Source organism: Halyomorpha halys, unplaced genomic scaffold (genome assembly GCF_000696795.3).
Source record: "Halyomorpha halys isolate HHAL.00 unplaced genomic scaffold, Hhal_1.1 Scaffold481.1, whole genome shotgun sequence".
Taxonomy (NCBI): domain Eukaryota; kingdom Metazoa; phylum Arthropoda; class Insecta; order Hemiptera; family Pentatomidae; genus Halyomorpha; species Halyomorpha halys.
In genome coordinates this window covers 316,115-337,961 of record NW_027113262.1, presented here as the reverse complement: position 1 = coordinate 337,961, position 21,847 = coordinate 316,115, and the positions used below count along the sequence as shown (strand labels likewise).

Genomic DNA, 21,847 nt, shown 5'->3' with positions numbered 1-21,847 from the left:
TATTTTATTATTATTATTTTTTGTATCCTGATAGCTTGTTTCATATGCGAGCAATAGTCGAAATAATTCCCATAAAGCAGCACTAAACAATTAAATGGACAGTAGATATATTCTTTAGTTAGTTTTCGATATAATTATCAATAATTATAATATTTCAAGTCAATATTGTTGTTATATATACTGTATAAATACTAGAGAAATATTATTTTAGTCAAGTCTTACAATTATTTAATTAAATTCACAACGCTTTTTCATCTAGTGACTCTCGATGGCCTTTTCACACCTAGAGAAATCACTAGCCAAGTTTTAATTTCAACATTTAATCCGAAATGGATTCATAACTTCAAAGGAGGCAGCGAGTTAACACTCAACTAGCAGGTCAGATACTTACGCACCACACCTCAAATACATTTCAGTTCTTGGAAGCCCTTTCTGAATTTATTTGTTGGATTCGGAAGAAGCTATTTTTATTGTGAAACTTAACAAATGGATCATACTAATTTCATCGCCACATTAAAATGTGAATAGGCTCTGTAGAAAAGAGGTTTACAGAAGTATCATGAATTTTGGAGGAAGTTCAGCTTCAAAAACAAGGCTTGGACACAAGAGAGTATTTGGTACCAGAATCGACATCGAAATGCTGCGGTTTTCGATTGAGTTGGACATAAATTAGTTATTGGCACTATTAACTGTTGCAAGTAATTTAAATATAGTAAGGAACTTGCTAAGATCATAGATAGGAGGATCTAGAGGCACAAACATGACCTAAAGTTAATTATTCGAGATGAAACCGGTCTTATTTCTGGTATCCTGGATTAGAAGGGAAATACAGACTTTATTCACAACGTTCCAATTTGGAATTACATTTTTTTTTATTTGTACATTTACAACCAGCAAATGAGATCTTCTATTCAGGCATGGCATGAGCTGTCATGAGGAAGATAACACACAGTGGTGCATCCTCCTGACGTTAAGTAAATTATTTTATTACCTGAGGTGATTCCGCATTCAACTCCTCTTCAGCCTATGCCGAGTTACGTCAGGGAAGTCATGTGTTGCCATCTGTCGTATAAATTTATTGAAATTTCCATGTAGCGTGTTGTGAAACCGTTTGTAAGTCCTATGAATGTGGTTCGTTACAGTCGGAATGCGTAAGTCGGTGTGAATGGTCTCGTTTGAAATGTAGAGTGGTGAGTTTGTTGCCATTCTTAAAAATTGTGATTGAAAAGTTTGTATTTTCTAAATTAGTGTCTTTTTAGCAGGTCCGTAAATTTGGCAGGCGTAAGTCCATATAGGTTTTAGTAAGTAATTGTATACGTTAAGTTTCTGTCTGAGCGATAATTTAGAACGTCTGTATAGTATAGAATATAATTGTCTCAGTCGGAGCTTTAGCGTTTTTCGTTTTGACTTGACGTGTGGGCCCATTTACATTTGATTTTGAATTTATCCGTGCAACTGCAATTAATATAGAGATTATTTCTACCTACCATACCTAATGTCAGCTTTATGCTGCGCTCGAAAACCAGGCCGACGATTTCTGTTCTCAAATAACGTTCTGGAACTTGAAGTTGTCTAGAACTATTTTAGAATTAAATTCTAGAATGATTTTTCGAGCAAATATTGATTTTATTTTTGTCTTATGCATTAAAAGTGTGGTGGTTGGAACTTGGTCGCAGTGTAAATTCTTAACATTCAATTTTGAACTGGTTTTATTTCTGCAATTGTGGATATAACTTTCAATTCTGTTTTACGTCTTATCGTGAGGCACCGGTCTCACCTACCTAGGGAGGCCTTGAGTTGGAGCACTATTCATTCAACCTGTATGGAGTATGCCATGGAATCATGGAAAAGTACGGCATTGTATGATACAGGTCATAGGACATTTTAATACATTTTATCATTTTAGTTGCCTGATGTCAAATCTAAGTGACCAAACTACCATATTTACTGGTATAAATATAAAATACTGAATAAAACTAATTTGTGATGTTAAAAGAAGATTTATGTGAAATCTCAAATGAAGACGAACTCTTCATACAACGTTCAATCTAAGATATACCTTTCTCTTTTTACCTTTTTAAAAATATTATTATGGTAACATTTGTTAATGCAAGTGGTTTGAAATTAACAAATAAAATGTTTTGGTAGTGGCATATAATATATATTAGGCAGTATATTTAACTTCATAGTAAGAAAATTGTCCTTGGATAGAAGCACTGCCGAACCCTATCGTTAGGTGCTAACTAAATAACTTCTTTGGTTCTACTTATCTACTTGTATATTTACATGTTTACTCCCTGTTATACTGATTAAAGTTGTTTTGACGGGTTATTAACAAGATGATCCCTGCATAATGCCCAAGTAACCAGAAAGATGTTTAGTAAAAGTTTTGTGTTGTCTTCTTTTCTTTGCTTTTTGTTGTTATGAAATACATTAAAGATGGCAAGTGATATGAATTGTATAATATTTTAATCATCCTAAGGAAGGGTTCTAATTGTTGTGCTGGTTTTAGGAAAATACCTCTAATGAGAAGTCCCGTTTTAATACAGGTTTTATGCGTGAACAGAGAAAAGTATGGTCACTACAACATGATGTAGACCTTCTTAATAATTTAGAGACATTTTCGCAAGTACTGTATTTGTGTTCTTTTATTTGTTTTATTATTAGTTTATAATTTTTTGTTATCAAGATATGATATAATACATTCTGTTTGGACAAAACAAAGGTTTTGTGGTTTCATTTACAAAATCATATTTGATGAGTATTTCTTACATAGTGGCATTTAACTTGTTCTATTTCAGTTTTCTTCGAATCCATTATTTGTTTCCATTTATTAATTTTGTAAAAGTTCTCATTTATAGTTTAGTACTTCTGCATTATAGAAATACATTATTTCTTTTGAATAGATGAAATTTTATTGAGGCCTTACATTCTAAAACCAACCAAGTCCATTTATAAATAATTAACATTTTGGTTCTGATTCTACACAAAGTAAAAAGATTTTTTCAAATACAGTTATATATATTGTGATTTAACTGTTTTGGGGTGGAATTATTTAATCTTGTGACAATCTAGTGTTTAAACTGCCAATTAAATTGTAAAAATTAAATTTTGAAAACCACTTGCTGGTTTTGGAATATAGTGGCTCATTTCAAAGATTCGATGAACCCTTAGTCAATTTAGCTAGCTTATCGACCCATGTTTCATCCATTAATTGACTGATTTTAAATGATTCAGGGATTTTTTAGAATCACTATACAATAGAAGCATAAATGTATTATATTCTAAAAACATTGTAGGTTCATTAGGATTCAGTGGACAAAAAGAGAAACCCTTTTTTGCTTTTCAGCCTCCTTTTTTCGTCAGGCTTTTAAATTTTTTTGTAAAACATTACTAGTGAATTTTTCTCATTTCATTGTAAAGTGAAGTAGCCTACTAACAGGTTTCTAAAGCTTTTCACACAAAAAAAATTTATTAGATCAAATTTTATATTACGCAAGTTCAATATACTTGTTTTATTTTTTTTTAAAACTAAAATAGTTATTCGATTTTATTATACATAGCTGTCTGTTTAGAACAGACACAATTGAATGTGTTAATAATGCTTTATTCAATTTCCTTGTAATTCATTTAGTACTTTGCACCCAATGCACATTAACATGCCATGTTCTCATTTTATTCACAATTTAATGGAAGTGTTGGAACTGGTTTTATCTATTTTTTACAATGTAGAAAGGGTACTTGTAAAGTTTTGCAGTTCAACTTTATTTTCTACTGTTTTTCAAAATAGTTTTCTCAGCACAAAATATACTTCTCCATCCTACCAAACCAGTCTTCAAAGTAACCCTGTCACTTTTTTCTGTGATTTGGCCACACTTATCATCCCAAGCCCTTATCACTTGTGAAATAACCCCCTTTCTGCCTGTTTGTGCCCCAAGGGAAAAGAGTGAAATCGCTAGGAGCTAAATCTAGCTGTTGGGAGGCTTCTCTAACTTTTTTATTCCAGTGCTGTCCAAATATTCTGTGTGAACTTTGGAACAGTGTGCTGGTGCATTATCATGGTAAAAAAACCATTATGCAATTCCGGAATTTGGCCGAAGTATCTGCAAAGCTTGCAGGTATTTTAGGGATACATTGCTCAGTGTGTCTGTGTCAGTCTTCTGCGCCATTCACTCTACAATGCCCCTCACATTCAACAATATGACCACCATTCTCTTTTTAAAAGATCTGGATTTGCTGAAAGTCATGGTATCCTCATCTTGAAACACCAACCCTTTTCTCTGATTCTTAGTTAGGATATCATAGTGTTAAAGCCGAGTTTATCACCTGTCACTTTACTGATTACATTGGAGGCTTTTCCATTTTTGAACTTCTTCAGCATTTCACTGCACCATCTGACACTCAGTATTCGCCATCTGAAGTTCAGTCAAGCTAAGCTAAGGGGCATCCAAAGAGTACAAAGCTTCCAGATCGAGATGCCCAAGGATTCTTCTATCTGGTGGTAGGTCACCCCTGCATATAGTCATACAGTGTGGACAATCCTCTCCAAGAACAGACAGCTTTTCCTCCAAACACTGATCCACATGACCCCCGTGCAAAATTGTAGCGTAAAATCACTGTTCAGACCAGGATGACATCTCTGATATTCTTCACTAGCACAGTCAGAAGTGAAATGACCCTAGCCCAGTGCCTCAGCCAGGTACTGCACTGTTCAGCACAGGTCTATGCATCCCATCCTCATGTGATCCAATCACTCATAATGCAAAACTTTCTTTGTGCCCTTTGTACTTAATATTATTATATTTTTTGTATTCCCTTATCTAGCTTTTTCTGGCATATGGGGTAGTTATCCCACAGGTTACCAATGTATTTTTATGAGGATGGGTCAAGTTTTTATTGCTTGGGACTTGTATAAAATTAAATAGCCTACCTAGGCCATATCCAAACTGATGTCACTACAGATTCAAGGTTGCTAAGGTGGCGTCTTGACACACTCAGCTACCACTGTCTCACTTTGGAATAATGGACAAGGAACAAGACTGCTCTGTAAAAAAAAAGTTTGAAAGAGGGATCATTAATCAGCCAGTTTTAGCTGAGTAATTTCTCTCCCCATTTAGTATCCATCATTTCAGTTGGTTTCTGCTAGCATTTCTTATAAAAATAAGATTAAAATAGATAGTAATTATCAATGCACTCACATTCAATTTAGTGTTGCTAACCATAATTTACTTCATTGTAATTTTTCATTTAGGATATCTACCTGGTATTCCAGATTCAGTCAATGTTCAATACATTGTCCTTCGGTAGAGTTGGGCAAAAGTTAGCTATAACTAACAACTAAAAACTAAAGCTAAATTAGCTGTTGTCTCATTGCTAACTCTAGGAACTAAATTAGCTCCTATCTGAAATCAGCAACATTTAGTTATGAAGCGTGAGGCCATAAGGAAGTTAGTTCTATCTTTAGTTTCAACTGAAAAAATAATATAATACAAAAATCCAAGTACAGGGTACATTTTAACTTTTCTTATGTCTGACATATGGTCATGTTTACGTTTTCTCAGGTCAGTCGATTAATTTCAGAGGTACTGAGCATGGAAAAGTGATCGATATTACGATTATGCGCTTGCTTAACTTTTCGGAATTCTAATATATTGGGGTCACTTTTTTTTTTTTTTTGGTTTATGTTTTTGGAGGTGCTCAAAACGAAAATAATATTCATTTTGTGATCTCACGCATGCGTATCGATTTATTTTAACTTTTCGAATTTATAACATTCGAGTTCCTATATATGTTTTCAGGGGTGCTGAAAATGAAACTGATTTTATGATCACGCGCTTGCATATCGATTTAATTTAACATTTCGGATTTCAAGCATATTGGGATCCCTTTTTATGTTTTCGGAGGTGCTGAAAACGAAAATAAAATCAATTTTGTTATCTCACGCTTGAGAATCAATTTATTTTAATTTTCCAGATTTCTAGCATGTTAAGGTCCTTTAATATAAAATATGTTAACAGGGATGCTGAAAATAAAAAAAGGAATCAATTTTATAATCCCGTACTTGCGTTTCGATTTAACCTTTAGGATTATTGAAATATTATGGTCCCTGTTTTTAAGGTTACTATAGTTTTTTTTCATTTTCTGCACTTAGAAACAAATATAAAGATATATGTTAGAAATCTGAAAAGTTAAAATAAATCGATTCACAAGCGTGCGATCACAAAATCGATTTTATTTATATTTTCAGCACCCCTGAAAACTTATATAGGGACCTCAATATGCTTGAAATCCGAAAAGTTAAAACATCGATACGCAAGCACCATGTGATCATAAAATCAATTTTATTTTTAGCACCCCCCGAAAACGTATACGCATTTTAGAAGATAGTTATTAACTTCAGTTGATAGATCTGCAGATCGTTCTGCCCCCCAACTTACAGATATCAGTTTTTCTCCCATTGGTGTGGTAGAAGAGCACTGTTTTAGGGACCGTGTAGGCCAGAGAAGCGGCAAGGTATGTCATGTTACCATTGAGAATATCGCGAATGACATGAGTTACATCATCAATTGTGTTAGAAGGTGAAGCCCGCTTCCTAACGTACATTCGTGGCTTCTTGTTGGTCACTGCAACAGTCAATTAATCAGAAGACGTCATTATTTTCTCAAAAACAGTTGTTTTTTTTATTGTTGACATGAGGAAAAAAAGGTTTGAAATTCTGTTTCTAATCACCACTGAGGTAAAAATCTCTGGGGTAATTGGGGATGGTCATACCCAGGTCATAAAAGAATAGTTACACCAAAATCACCGTAGATACTTGAAATTTACTCAACTACCAACAATTATTGACAAAGAACGACTCACCTGCGAATCGTGCAATCACCAGAAGGTGTTATCAGCAGACATTTCACTTTGATTTTCAGAAATTATTCACTATGTTAACTGATCATATCAGAGAACTGCCAGCTGAAAACCAGAAAAGGCGGGAATACGTTATATCACTTCATAGTAACACGTGACTTTCAAATGCCATCTCATTTTAGTTCTCCAAACTACCACGTGAGGGCTAATGATGCTTGTTCCTTATTATCCCTTATTCCCAATTACCCCACTTGACCCTAGTGACCCCAGTATGCTTGAAATCCGAAAAGTTAAAATAAATCGTTTCACAAGCACGTGATCACAAAATCGATTTTTTCAGCGCCCCTGAAAACATAAACAAGGACCTCAATATGCTTGAAATCCAAAATGTTAAAATAAATCGATACGCAAGCACCATGTAATCATAAAATCGATTTTATTTTTAGCATCCCCGAAAACATATGTAGGGACCCTAATATGTTAGAATAAATCGATACGCAAGTGCGTGATCATAAAATCGATTTTATTTTCATTTTCAGCACCCCCGAAAACGTAGACAGAAACCCCAATATGTTAGAAATCCGAAATGTTAATATTGATTGTTACGCAGTCGCCCAAAATGTTATGAAGGGACAGTGGGAAACCAATCGGGTTAAAGAATTAGTTCCCCTTAAAAAATTGGAATTAATTTAGCTATTGATGGTTAGCTACCTTTGAATCTTGATATGGGTTATTGTTTACCTCAGCTCCCCCAAAATGGCGGAAGTCCATTTTTTCGAGACGAGAGTGTACTGGCGGTCCCGAGCGGAGCGGACTATGGAAGACTTAAGGTAGGTTACGAAATTAACCACCCTTCAAGAGGGAAAATTTCTGTCCCTGCACATTTACTCCTTTCTCCCTTGGTTAAAGATTAAGAGAAGCTTATTGTTCTTGTCAGATTAACTATTAAACGATTTTCTTTTCTTATTAAAAAAATGCCATATAAAACAAATGCTGCTGATCTATTTTCAGGTTACAGAGTCTAAGTATTATAATTTAGTTCTAACGTATAATAAATATTTATAAGTTAGAAGAAGTGAATAAACGTATATATTTTAAAATATTTATAAGTAACTGCTGCCGAAAATTGTGGTGTGTTATAAGCTAACCTTTAACCAAGGGAGAAAGGAGTAAATGTGCAAGGACAGAATTTTCCCTCTTGAGGGTGGTTAATTTCGTAACCTACCTTAAGTCGTCCATAGTCGGGTCTGCTCAGGACCGCCAGTACACTCTCGTCTCGAAAAAATGGACTTCCGCCATTTTGGGGGAGCTGAGGTAAACATTGACTAAATATTAGCTAGCTAATGCCCAACTCTGCCATTGGTATATTCTTTAGTTAGTTACTAATTAAGTAAATTATTCTATAATATAATATTCTAATGGGATCAGTCCCAGAATAAATAAAGATTATAATTATTATTATTATTAAGTTGAGTCCCATTTTAATATAATATATTTTTTAGGGTTTAATCAAGAAAACGTGTTTCCTTTTGGATTCTATGGAAGAATTTCATAGAGAAATCAATATGACTGGAGTAGAAGTCAAAACTGTATCTAATTGTTTTGAAGGAGTGTCAGATAGCCAGTTTGTTGAAAATAGAGTTTATGATGAAGAGGATGTCATGATATGTGAAGTAAATAGTGCTGTTATGTATTCTTTACTTTTGTTATTTATCAGATTAATTTTTCTTACTATATTACATTTTTGTTTTCCCATTATATTCTCTATTATTGTTTTCAATATTATCTCTGTTGACTGCTAACCTATTAAAGCAAAAGAAAATATTTGATATGCATCACGAAAACTTTCACTTACCACCCTACTTTGAGTTGAAATTAATCCTTGTTCATTTCAGAGTGGTAATTTGTTTCTTATTTATGAAGTCAATTGTTCCCCTTACTATATTGTCATTTATAGGTGAAGTAAAAAAACTACTATTACAATAATTTCTTGTTTCCACGGATGTTAAGATGGTGGTTAAACAGTTATGACAATGGTCATAACAACCATAGAAACAGAAAAACATTAAATTTCCTCTTTGGTTATCAAATTCATTCATGATCATGCTTATTTTATTACTTCTAACAATGAGAGATGGTTAATTATTTCAAATAATCAGAATTAAAGGTACTTTAAAGAAAACTTTTTTAAACTCGATACTGTAGCCCTATTTCAATCAGAATAAGACCCAGCTGATATTAATGACCAGTTAATTGTACATTAATATGATGAGTTAAATAAAAATCAATGGAGCTGTTTTTGAGAAAATGGTTAAAAAAAAAAAAAAAGAAAGTATAAAATCCATGATATAAATAAAGTGGTACTTCTAGTTAGTCGATTTCAGCGAAAAAGAAAAAAAAAAAGCTGAAACATCCCAGGAGTATACCTATCATAAAGATGTAATTAAAGTTTCATTTAGCATTAAGTTTTTAACTAGGCTGTTAATACAGACACATATATCTTTCGATTTTTTATATTTACAATGTTTCCCCTTACTTTTTTTTTTTTAAAAGAAAAGTGGGTAGCGGGGTCTGGTCAAAAATAAAAAGCATAAATAAGCATAAACTTATTTTTCATGTGTGCCGACAATTTGGCCTGAATTACAAACTTAATCAAGACTCAGCCATCAACATTTAAAAAATGAAAACTATTTGAAAGTATAAAAGAATAAATATAGATCTATTCTGAAATATATAGGTGAAGATGAATTATTGAATTCCATGCATTCTGTTCTCGACTTGAAAATTTCGGACTTTTTTTTTTTACTCTGATCTAAGATCACTCCGGTAGTTGTGAAAAGGACTTCTAGGTCTCACAGCTGTTTATCAGAACTGGTTTTATCATGACATTCTACACCCTTAGCTTCAAATTTTTAAAGATTTTTTGGGATTTCAGTATTCTTGACTGAGAGAAGGCTCTGTTTGCGCTTTTTATATACACGCTGGTTTATTTCACTCACTTGATCATTTATTGATGTTAATGTGGAGGTATTTGAAACTGTCTACTTTTGGAAACAATTTCCCATCCACACAGACCATATCGTTAGGGTAGACATTTTGGCTTTCTATCATATACTTTGTTTTATCTTTATTTACTTGCAAGCAGATTTCCTCTACTTCTTCTATTAGAGTCTTTCCATGTCTTCTTGGTTACATCCTAGAACTGCAATTTTGTCCGCTTACACTAAGATTTTATGTTTCATCCTGCCATGCACCCTCACCATTTTTGAGTGATGTTCTTCTAATCACCTTTTCCGGGGCTAAGTTGAACTACATTGGTGAGAGATCATTCGGACTTAAGAAGAATAAAAAAAACTTTTTTTGTTCTGTGAAGAATAAAACAATACTCTTTTTTGTGAAGAATACAAAAAGATCCATTAAAAAGATGAAATATATTTTTCATCATCAGTTGCACACTACTGGTAAAAAACTTGATGATTCAATCGATTTTGTCCATTGATTTGTTCAATTGATTCCTTCAACCAATTTCCTATCATTACCATCGTAGTTGGGTAGTATTCACTGAAAACGTTAATTCATCACTGATGAATACTTATATTATGGTATTCATACTATTCTGTAGGATTATTCTTTACTGTACTTCACTGTATTTGTGAATAATGAATACATTAGTATTCATAATCATTAATCATAAATAATTTCTGTACTTGTACTAATCGTTATTCATGAGTAACAAATGCATCAGTATATGTTTTCATTAATCATGGATACATTCTGAATTTGTTATTGTGGTAGACGAATGGTTGTATCTTGTTTTGCTTGAATGTGGATGACACATTCTTTCAAAAAGATATGAAACTGAAATCAGAAGGCATTTGTAAACAGTTAAATCTTATTAATTTAATCATTTCTTCAGTGATATCTTTTGTGATATCAAAGTTTCACCCATTCCATTACTTAGGCACTCATTGTCCCAAATCATTTTCTTTGTGGTTTATCGTTAAACTTTCTTTAGAAACCACAATCCGAATTTATTCTATTCATAGCTTTTTCTATTCTTGTGGCTTTTTCACATTTTTTTATAATGTTAGTTACCTTTATAGTAATGTTAAGTTTTTTCCTTATGTGTTTGAAAATAATTATTTATTTATTTATTTTTTTTTAAGAAATAGATTAAAAATAGATCTGAGTATAAAAGGATTTATATACATTTGATTGTAAGATAAATTCAAATCATTAATTATTTAATAAATAATATTTCATTTATTATTGATTCAGATTATGATGGTTACATTTTCTAAAAGATGGTCTAGTCAAGTTGTTTTTATACCTCCATTTCAGTTCAGATCTTGAGTAAATATGTTAAATTACTTAAAAGGAAATAGAGGTAAATTACATGCTTTTCTAGCATTTGATCTTTCTTTATTCTGAAATTGTGGCCCTGTGGGGAAAAAAAACATTTTAGAGTTTATAGGATCAACACTTTTGACTGCAGCTACATTATCTACATCAAAATAAATGAATTACTTAGAATTCATATAAAATAAGATTCATGCTCAGCCAAGTTAATTGACATAATTGCTTTGCATACTCCGACTTTTTTTCACTAACTCTTGGAGAACCAGTTGCGTCCAATCAAAATATTTGAATTTTCATCTGATTTTGTACGAATTTTGTCTTCTTTGGAAGTTCACTGTTTCTTCTTTTTTGTTCATTAGATTTATTTTATTTATTATCCCTCACACCTCAACTGTCGGTAAGAAGAGGATTTGATTAAGGAGATGAAGACAATTTAAATGTGTATTCATTATTATCTCACGATGGATTATGAAATTTTTTTCCCTCTAATCAAGGAATGACTATCTTATTAGGATCTGAAAACTTAGTCCATACCACAACCAAAACCACAGCTGGAAGTTTTAGAAGAAAACAGTGGATGAGCTGGAATCAACAGGTAAATGAAATATTTTTTTATTTCTCCAATATATTACCACTGTTCATTTGATACAGTTTAATTGCTCTCAAAATTAATTAATGCTTAGCTTGATATTGGAACATTTTCAAAAGTTTTAGTTTTCATTCGGTCATTCAGTAGTGTCTGCTTAACAGCTAAAATTAATTAAACAGGAAAACATTAGGAATTTCAAGAAGTCATGAACACCATGACTTAAATAAATATTTATATATGCCAGATTCTTTATTTTTGTCTCAGTTTTTACTGTTTTACTTCTGTAGTAAGTTTTAATTTTGGCACAGTCATCAAGCCTCAGTTTTAACACACCTTTTTCAAACTTTGCCTATGAAAACAGAAAAATGAGGTGAAGATTAAAATGATGAAGAACAAAATACTTCTTTTCCTCTTAGCACTAGACTACAGTAGCCTAGTTATAACCATTTTATTTTTTTAACTATATATTTTAACTAAAATGTTCTTTGGAGCCTAGTAAAGAAGAATAGATGGACAAATCACTTTACGTTTATTCATTTATCACATTGATTACAACTACTAGAAAACTTTTTGCTTTCTTTTCTAAGTTTTCAACTATGAGGTATCTCGTAGTTTTTCTACTAGCCACATTTGTGCAGCTACAATGGGATTCACTCATATTGTGAAATATGGCAAGTTCCTCGTTATTTATATTTTCATATATAAAAAGCTCTTCCAGCAGATTAAAGGTCAGGCGTAACTATTATGTAAAGGTCAGGCCTAACTGGTAGAAAGGTATTTTCAATAACTAATTGTAAAGAAGTTGAATCACAAGGGTTTAGTTCACTAACCTCATATAATATAAGGGGTCATGTTTTCAATCCTTGGGACTGCTATAAAATAAAAGTTTACTCCCCAGGTTGGGTTCAAATCAGCATCACTGCAGTTCCGACGTTGCTAAGGTGACACCTTAACTCTCTTGGCTGCACAAATGGACCTCAAAAAACCATTTAACTCTTTTGGGTATTATAGTAAACCCTTGTTACTAGGTACTCAGATACAATGGAACTCCTATTTATAGGAAACCAAAATCTACTCCCCTTGCAAAAATTATTTGATTTTCCTGTAATACCTTTGTTGTAATATACTAATTCCATTAATATAAACTGGAAATTACTTTTGAACCCCCAGTGAGAAATACAGTGAAGTCTCACTTATACGAAACTCACTTATACGAAACATTCAGTTATGCGAAGAATTTCTCAATCCCCTGCAAAAACCCCTGAATTATGTGTATGTAATTATCCATTTATACGAAACTTAGTTATACGAAACATTCAGTTATATGAAGGAAAGTTTGGACCCGTTCCAGTTTGCCTCTTCCATTTTTGCAGAAGCCCTTGAAGCATTTGAAGTTGTAAAACGTTTTATATATGCGAAAGAAATTAGTGAGAAGGAATCTAACACCTTAACAGTATGTGAAAGAATGATGTATTCTCCCAAAAGCAACATGAAACAAGCAAACAACACAATTTTTTTGTCAAAAATTAAAAAATTCGGATTAAAGATAAATTAAATTTTTATACAATAAATAATTTTTTTTTCACTTTACTTTGTTTTTCTTTCAACTGCATACAACATACGTATATGTACCTACTAATTATGAGGAAAAAATTCTCAAAAATATACATACATAATATGTATTACGTATTCACTTACACGAAATATTCACTTATACGAAGAATTTTCGGTACCCCCCTCATATTCGTATAACTGAGACTTCACTGTAACTAGGTTATAACTAACTGTAAAGATTTAATATCATTAAAATTTTAATTATATAATGTAACAAACATTAATCATTGTTTATATCACAATTTTATCAATTTCGTTTAACCCATTGAATAATTATTTATTTCCTTTTTATTTATACTATGAACTGCCTGGATAATGTTTTATCACAAAAATGTTTTATTTGTCAGAAAAATAATTCTTCAGAACTCATTTAGCTGTCCGCTCTTTTCATAATGCTTATTTTTCAGAAATTATTTTGATTACACTCAGTTAATCAATGCACAATTAAGTGGTCTTTAATATCAAATAAGTTTTATCCTCATTGTAATAGTTTGACTGAGCTTAAATGAAAAATCATCCTCTAAAGTATCTTTAATTTTGTTTATTTGAAATAAATAACCAGTTCTCGTTGTTAGCAATAAATAATGGATAAATACAAAATACTAAATTATTTGATGAATAAAGGAATAAAAAGGAAAAATAGAGACAGAAGTTTGAATCAGGAAAAGCTGAGACCACCTGGTCACATTCATATATACACGACTTTCTTAAACTGTTTAATTCTTGACAGGAACATAGTTGATATTTTTTTTTTACCTTGAGGAACCCTGAAATATGTATTTTTATAGTAAGTGAAAGTTGTATGATGCGCAGCAGGTTTTTATATATGTGATTGACTCTATGTATATTTATAGTCTTTCTGTATTTAGAATAGAAGGTTTTACTAAAGGAAATGTTATACATAGATATTGTGTTGTTTTAAACAAAATTGTCTTTCTGCACATTATTAACCTACTTATTTTTATTGCTATTAGGATAGAATAAACTTCATTACAAAGAACTGCTGAATTTCTACTCCCTTTGAGTTTCTTATAACAAGAGTTTACTGTATTTATCTGACAAGCATACATAAAAAAATTAAGTATGGTTGTATTGTTAAGAGGAAGAAACTGGAGGATGATTGGCGGAATTTAAATTATACAATAAAGTAAGACAGGAGTCTTCCTCCTCTATTCAGAATTTGGTTTTAAAAAATCGCCAGGGACTTTGAAGTTAGTAGCACACCTGTCCTTTTGTGGAACAATATCCATTTGATTATGAAAATACATGAAATCAGAATTTTTGAAGAAATGAATTGTATGGAACTTCCTAAAATTAATTAATCCATTTATATTTTATTTATAATTACAATACAATCTCAATAGCCTGACATTCAGACACATTCAGTAATCCAACTAACTTGTGATGTTTAAGGGAAGAATATTCTGACTATACTAGTAAGGTAAGAGAGGAAGTGGAAGTGAGAGGGTAGCTGTCTCAACATGTTCGTCAGTTACCATTAAGAAATAAATTTATTTTTGCTTATTTCGACCTTAATTTATTATGTATATTGTTTAAATAGGATGTGCAGTAGTCCGGAATATTTGATAATCAGACAACTTCCCAGTCCCCTATTTATCAAATTATTAAAATTGTACTATATTTCATGTAGTTCTTGTTAACATAATTGGGTATCATAGGTCAGTAAATATTAAATTGTTTTTTAATTCACTATGAAATTTCAACCCATTATGTTAAAAATGGAATTATTTCTGAATTTTCGGTTGGATCCCAATGTTTCAGGCCATTAGCTATGTTGAGTCAATGGTTTATTTTATTAATGTTGGCTAATGTATTTGTATGAAGTGTGCCTTCAACTCAAGGCTAGGCACTCCTTCACTTTTGATTGGCTGGTTGAAATTTTAATGGACTGTATGAAATTAATTGAATGAAATAGGGCATAAGGTGACAGAAATAGAATTTATTTATAGAGGTTGGTCGAAGAAGAGAGAGTATGAATGTTAATGCTAAATCTAATGTAACTACAGGTATGAAGGGTGTCTGAAATAGAACATTTATTGTTAGAGATAGTTAATTAATTTTGATTGGGGCTTAATGATGGTGATGGTGTTAGTTATGTGGAAGGATGTGGACTTATTCCATGCTTTCGTGCTTCCTGTTTCTTGTCTCATGTCCCTCCATCTACCCTCTCCTCGGCTAACGGAGGGCTCTTCAGGAGTGTCCTTACTCACTCATTGCTTATTTGCAGAATAGAAATGAAGAAAGAAAGACCACCTCTGGCCATGGCTCGCTAGCAAGTGAGAGTGCCTTTTGTCTTTTCTTGGCTACATGGGACACTGGCATTGCTAATTAGCCTTGTTTTGAGTCTTTTGTTTAAACAGAACAGTATTATTAGTGAACAGTTTACAGTTTTAACAAGTTATATTCAAAAGCAAGTTATTTGAATTTTTTAATGAATACTGGTCCTCTTCCAAGATTCACCTGAATTAGAAAATTGTCAAACTATGTTGCAATTTTTCCAATGTTGAAGCCAACTTTCTGAGGCAGTAAAATTATATAGAGTATTAACAATTGAATGTGGCTCATTTAGTTTTCCAGGTAAGGTGATCATATTCTCCTGACTGATTCGCCCTGATAATGATATTGTTCTTTATACCATTGTACAAGGAATACAATTTTAAAAACAAAAATTCACCTTTGTCCATCCTCTTAAGAACATCAATCTTTTCTTTCAAAATCAATATCTTTTCTTTTAATGTATCATTTTTCCATTTGAGAAAAATTAATTAGAAATCTGTGTAGTTAAAAATAATCTCATAACATTGATAAACATTTAAAATAGAGTGCTTGAGTAATATTAACTAATAATGGTTTTTTAAAAAGTATAATAATTTATGTCATTCTGTGCCAATGTTTAATTAGATTGAAATTACTTTATAAAAAACAAAATAGTTAAGTGACATAGGCAGAGACCAGTAACCAACCCTTTGTAAAAAAAAAAAAAAGGTTATATTCTTCCTGTTTAATGCAGTTTATAAATACACAATAAATATATATCTCTTAAATTAATGTTATTAACCTTAAAATTGTAATAAAAACCTATAACAAATTAGTAATGAATTAAGATTCTGCATACTAGTTAAATTCCATAAAAAATTATCATTATCATTTACTAGCCGAGAATTTATGTACATATTTACAAAAATTAAATATGAATGTCTAGAATGCTCTAATGATTTCAGTAGTCTTAAATTGCCTCAGCAATGATTGGATCGCCATGATGGAAACATATAATATGCTTTACTGTTTTGTGATACAAATGAAGGTTTTCCGGAGATAAATTACTTGAATTCTGAGATTTTCAGTGTAATATAAAAGTCTGCGTCTATGAGAAGTTTAAACTTTGGTGGTTAAGACTGTAATAACTAACCTCTGCATTGTGTTCTCCATTATGAAAAATCCTCTCATACCTTTTGAACTTTTTTGAATACTCTTCTAACTGGTTTATCAAGTATGCTTGCATAAACAGATAGAGGTATTGTGACCAAAATGTATTTCCCCACTGCTTCAGCAGCATAGTGTTCTTTATTATACAGAGGAGTAGAGCCTGATGATGCATTAGAGAGGTAACTGTAGTCACATTCCTTTGGACCAGATATAGAGCAGGCCTGGTAAGAGTTGGGAAATGCATATGCATGTACCCCTCCCGATGACTTAGATTTATTTTTTATGACTAAATACATCACTAATAATTTTAAGGAGATTGTCTTTGAAAGTGTCAGAGCCGGTCATCGACATTATGTGAGATTGTTGATGGTATATCACTGCTAATGGTATTTTTGTGAAGTTGAAACATAATCCTTCCCATCAAGCTTTTCCCGAAGCAGCTCAATCAGGTTGAGGTCCAAATACTGAGCTGGCCAAGTAATTGTTTTTTTCAAAATGCATTCATCTTCTCTTTGTTGTAAATATCCTCAACAAAATTTAGATGAATAACATGATAAATCATCTTTAATTGCAAGTATTGAATTGCAGTAAATTCAGTTTGTTTATGGCTGAAATTTTGAAGAAAATTTCAATACTTCTTTGAGAGCAGTTAAAATCATTAGAATTCCTTCTCCAGCTGTTTAAATTTCTGTTTTCAAACTGAATAAATAACCTTAGAGACAGTACTCTCCTAATGCAACAATCACTTTAAATTTTCAGATGACACTCTATGCAATGTTATTTTTATTTGATCTTTTTAGTATGATTATTTTATTGTTTAAAAAAAGAAACTGTCAGGAACATGTGTCCATGTGCATTTTTATTTAAGGAATGAACTACGTTAAAATGTAACATATGTACTAAAATGTACATATGAAAACTGTACCACAAAACCAACTTGACTGATCTGGTTTCTATAAATGTAAATATTATTATCTGAATCAACAATCCATCAAAACAAACAAATGGACCATAGTTAAATTTTCAGAATCATTTATTGTATGAAGGTTTATAATTAGGCTAATGGTATTTTGTTATGATTTTTTCATTTATTCTGTTAATATTTTCATTTGCATAATCTCTGCTCCTCCTACCTAACCTGGATTTTTTTTTAGTCAGTAACTAAAATTTTAACAGTAACTAAAACTAACTAAAAAATATACATAATGTATTTCAATTTATTGGTTAAAATAAGTATCAAAAGAGATTCTATTTGTCATAATAGCTAGGTTTGATAATAACTAAAAATAAGAAAGTGAAACTTATGTAAAGAAAAGTCTAGGGACAATCCCAATTAACCCGTTCACTGCTATAAAAAAAATGTGATATCTTAAAAAAATTAACAATTAAATTCATTTTTTTGTAAATTTACTTTTTATTGTGGTATATTTGCCCATTTATACCTATCACACGGATCCGTGTATCCGACACTGTCAGCAAAATATCCATTTAAATGCCGACTACATGGATCCATGTTTACCATAAATATCATTATTCCATCTATATTTTATAATAGGTTTAAATAGAATATAAACACCATTTTGATGGACCAGCTTCAATATTCATGGTTGAAAATATATACCTTAATTAAATAGTGAAAAAACATAAAAATAAAAACGTTTTTCAAAAACCGCCACTAAATAATTATAAAATGAATATTCTATTACAGGAAACAAGTGCAAAAACAACTTTCGCCAGCATTGCCCGCAATAGACTGATGCGTTTGTATGTTGATGTGCGCGATCACGGATCCATGCAGTGGGCTACATGCGCTAGACACATGATACATGGATCCGTGTAGTAGGCATGTGAAATTCATTGATTTTTTCAAAGTTCATTGGTTTATAAACCTTTAGATATTGCCTTGAAGGGAACAGTGGTATTTTCAATTTTATAGCCTAATTATTCATGTTTAATATGCCTCAATCCGATGTTGAATTCATGCTGTTAAAGTAGCACATAAAAAAAAAAAAAAAGCTTCTGAAGTTGATTTAAACAAAATGTTACTGTCATTTACTTTTTATCTAAATTATCACTCATTGATTTTATGATGTTTTGGGGTTTATTTTTACATTAGAAAAGATGTGAGCAATCGAGAAATAAACAGTATGAGACAAAAATGGTATTGATCTAATTAGTGGTAGATAAAATATTGACAAATAATTATATGAGTCTAAGTAAACACGACCCTGTACATCTTATGATGCGTTTCTCCCATCAACATGTATTTCCCTTCTGAATATTACACCTTGAACAAGAACCAAAAGTGGTTCTGCTTACCCAGTATATGTCAATTTTTCTACAACACTATCAAGAAATTGTTATTTATTTTGCTCTGGTATTCACTCAGTAGGTATTCACCTGTTTTTAAATTTTCTCACTATACAAGAACTAATAAACTGTATTAACAAGTTCTCGAACAAAGAAAACTACCCTGATTCTAATGAATATTAGGGGACCAAGAATGGGTTTTAACTTTTGGGTAACCATACTCCTTCCAACATGCTAGAAAGTATTTACACTAATTCTAATTTGCTTAATCACAGAATATGCTGAAGACTAAGGTTGTACCAATCTGCTATTAATTAAATATTTTCTTTAAGGTAAATATTTGCAAATTTAAAAAGTTAATTGAAATAGATGAAAAAGAGTATAGAAATGTAGTTAATGAGCTTTACATAATTTTCAACAGGAATTACAATTCTATTGACCGCCATGATCACATAGGTTTTTATGTAGCAGGGAATATTCTCTCAGGTGTTACTAGTTATAAAAGAAGTGTTTACTTCTTTGTTATGTGGATCTGTTATTATCAAAATAAGTGTAGATTTATTAATTTAAGAACATCATAATCTGTTTACGATTGATTAAAATTTTTTGTAGGATGACAAACCTGTTAATGATTCTACCACATTAAATTTAAATAAGAGGTTAGAGGAATCTCTAAAACAATGTGCTAAAACATTAGAAAGCAAATTCGAAGAACTAAATATTACTATGAGTGATTCAGAAGAAGATATAGATGTGTTTAATAAGGGGTATGTTGTAATTATTTATTTTCATAGCAATAATTTTTTTTAAATGCTTTAATTTCATTTATTTATTTGAAACATATTGGTTTTTGTTTCATCTCATGATAGCTTTAATCAGTTGAGGCTCTTCATTTGCAGTGGTGCTGAATTATTCCTAAAATTCACACTTACACTGTTATATATCATTTTATCCATGTTTGAATATTATCTACTGCCTATTGAGAATTTTTGTCATGTAAATCTTTGTTTTTATATTAAATCAAATAGAAAGTCATAGAAAATGTTATTTGAGATTCTTTTTGCCGTCTAATCTCGGTTGTTTTAAAGAATAGTCAACTGGAAATTGTATTTTAAACATTAATTCATCTTTGAATGGAATGGTCCAGGTTAAAAAAAAAAAAAAACTCAAATAGTAAATTGGTATACCATTTTTATATTAATTCATCTCATGTTATTTTATAAATGAACTAAATAAAAAAAGAATGATAAATGAATAATTTATCACTGCTTGACAAGTAGGCAAAGTCAAAGCTTATTAATGACTGTTCTATTATTTGCACTTTCTGTAATTGATTTTTTAAAAATGTTGGCAACTTTTTATATTTATGGCTAAAAAGTTTTTTATTTGCGTATCCAAAACAAACTACATATTATATTTTTAGAATAGTGTACATTCGTCTACCTTTCAAAACAAACTAGTGTCAAAGTATTTATAAACAAATGTCTTATTTCTGTATAAGCAATAATGTTTTTTTTAGTAAAAATAAAAGAATATTAGTTCCTACATGGAAAAAAGTCATTTTGCTGCTCAAGGTAAGATTAGAAATTGTTTACTGTTACAATTAATAAACTGAACTTTTCACTCAAAGTATTTATATTTGCATTTTAAAATTACATCTTTACATAATTATGTTTACCAATTTTGCATACAAAATAGTTCAACATAAAGTTTATTAGTTCTTCAGATATTTCAACATGATTTAGCAAACTCATTTCACAGATTATATAGAACATGAAATATCATTGAATTAGAGGGAGAAATATAAGTGTACAACTATTGTTAGTAAAAAAAAAAGTTATAAAAAAAATTATTTATTTAGGAAACCAAAATTACGTATTTAATTTGGCAGAATTCATCCAGTAGATTAAAATTTCATCTAACGTCAATAGTGCACTGGAGAAATTTTAATCCTATCGTTAAAGAGGTTGGGTATTAGGAAGTTATTACTCACAATATCCTTTGTTTGGGAAATCCTGTCTTGGACCCTTTAAAAAACTAAATACTTTATCTTACAGATTAGTTCAGAATCTGGCACGCCCAACTGATGGTTAAGTTAGTATTCAGGAGCTGTAAAAAAAAATTAATTCAATTTAATCTTGAGAGGCTTAAAATAAGCCATGTATTTTAGAGAAGACAGCCTGTGTTTAAACTTAAACTATATGAATGATATTTATACATATATTTTATTTTTTAGTGAAGTCATTCTTGTACCGAAAAATAGATACAAATCAAGGCCTTTACCACATTTGTTTGGAGGTCAAGATTTTTTCTCAGATGATTCACTTGGTTTATTGCCTTCTAAACATATTGAGGTTTGTTGTATTTCAATTCAATGAGTACTTTATTTATTTTAATCACTATCTTCCATAATGATATACATTGTTTGTTTGTGTTTTATTAGTACTTAGCAATATAAAAATATACAGCACCCCTTTCATAACTAAAATATTGGACTTACACCTCTAAAGCTGCCTTTTTTTTTCTGGCCTGAGTCAATATAGTTCCGTTATGAACTGTGTGATATTATCTTTCCTTAACACGTTGACTAACCAATATGAGTTAACTTGCAGTTTTTTTAGTTGTCATAATTGTGCGGCCACGATGAAATACTTACATGTGAGATATGGC

At 31.1% G+C, this 21,847-nt stretch overlaps 1 protein-coding gene across 3 annotated transcripts in view; it reads left to right on the top strand.

The window, feature by feature from the left end:
* Positions 1-2,275: 2,275 nt before the first annotated feature.
* The window catches only part of LOC106683407 (WASH complex subunit 2A), a 33,347-nt gene continuing 13,775 nt past the window's right edge, over positions 2,276-21,847 (top strand). Inside the window, exons 1-5 of one of the 3 annotated variants that reach the window (XM_067050833.1) lie at positions 2,276-2,361; positions 2,513-2,629; positions 8,361-8,531; positions 19,790-19,944; positions 21,414-21,531. In XM_067050833.1, coding sequence (XP_066906934.1) covers positions 2,555-2,629; positions 8,361-8,531; positions 19,790-19,944; positions 21,414-21,531 — 519 coding nt within the window. In that variant the 5' untranslated portion in view covers positions 2,276-2,361; positions 2,513-2,554. Of the gene's footprint in view, positions 2,443-2,512; positions 2,630-8,360; positions 8,532-11,576; positions 11,813-19,789; positions 19,945-21,413; positions 21,532-21,847 lie in introns of those variants that run through there. The other 2 variants (XM_067050832.1, XM_067050834.1) reach the window with 2 other exon arrangements.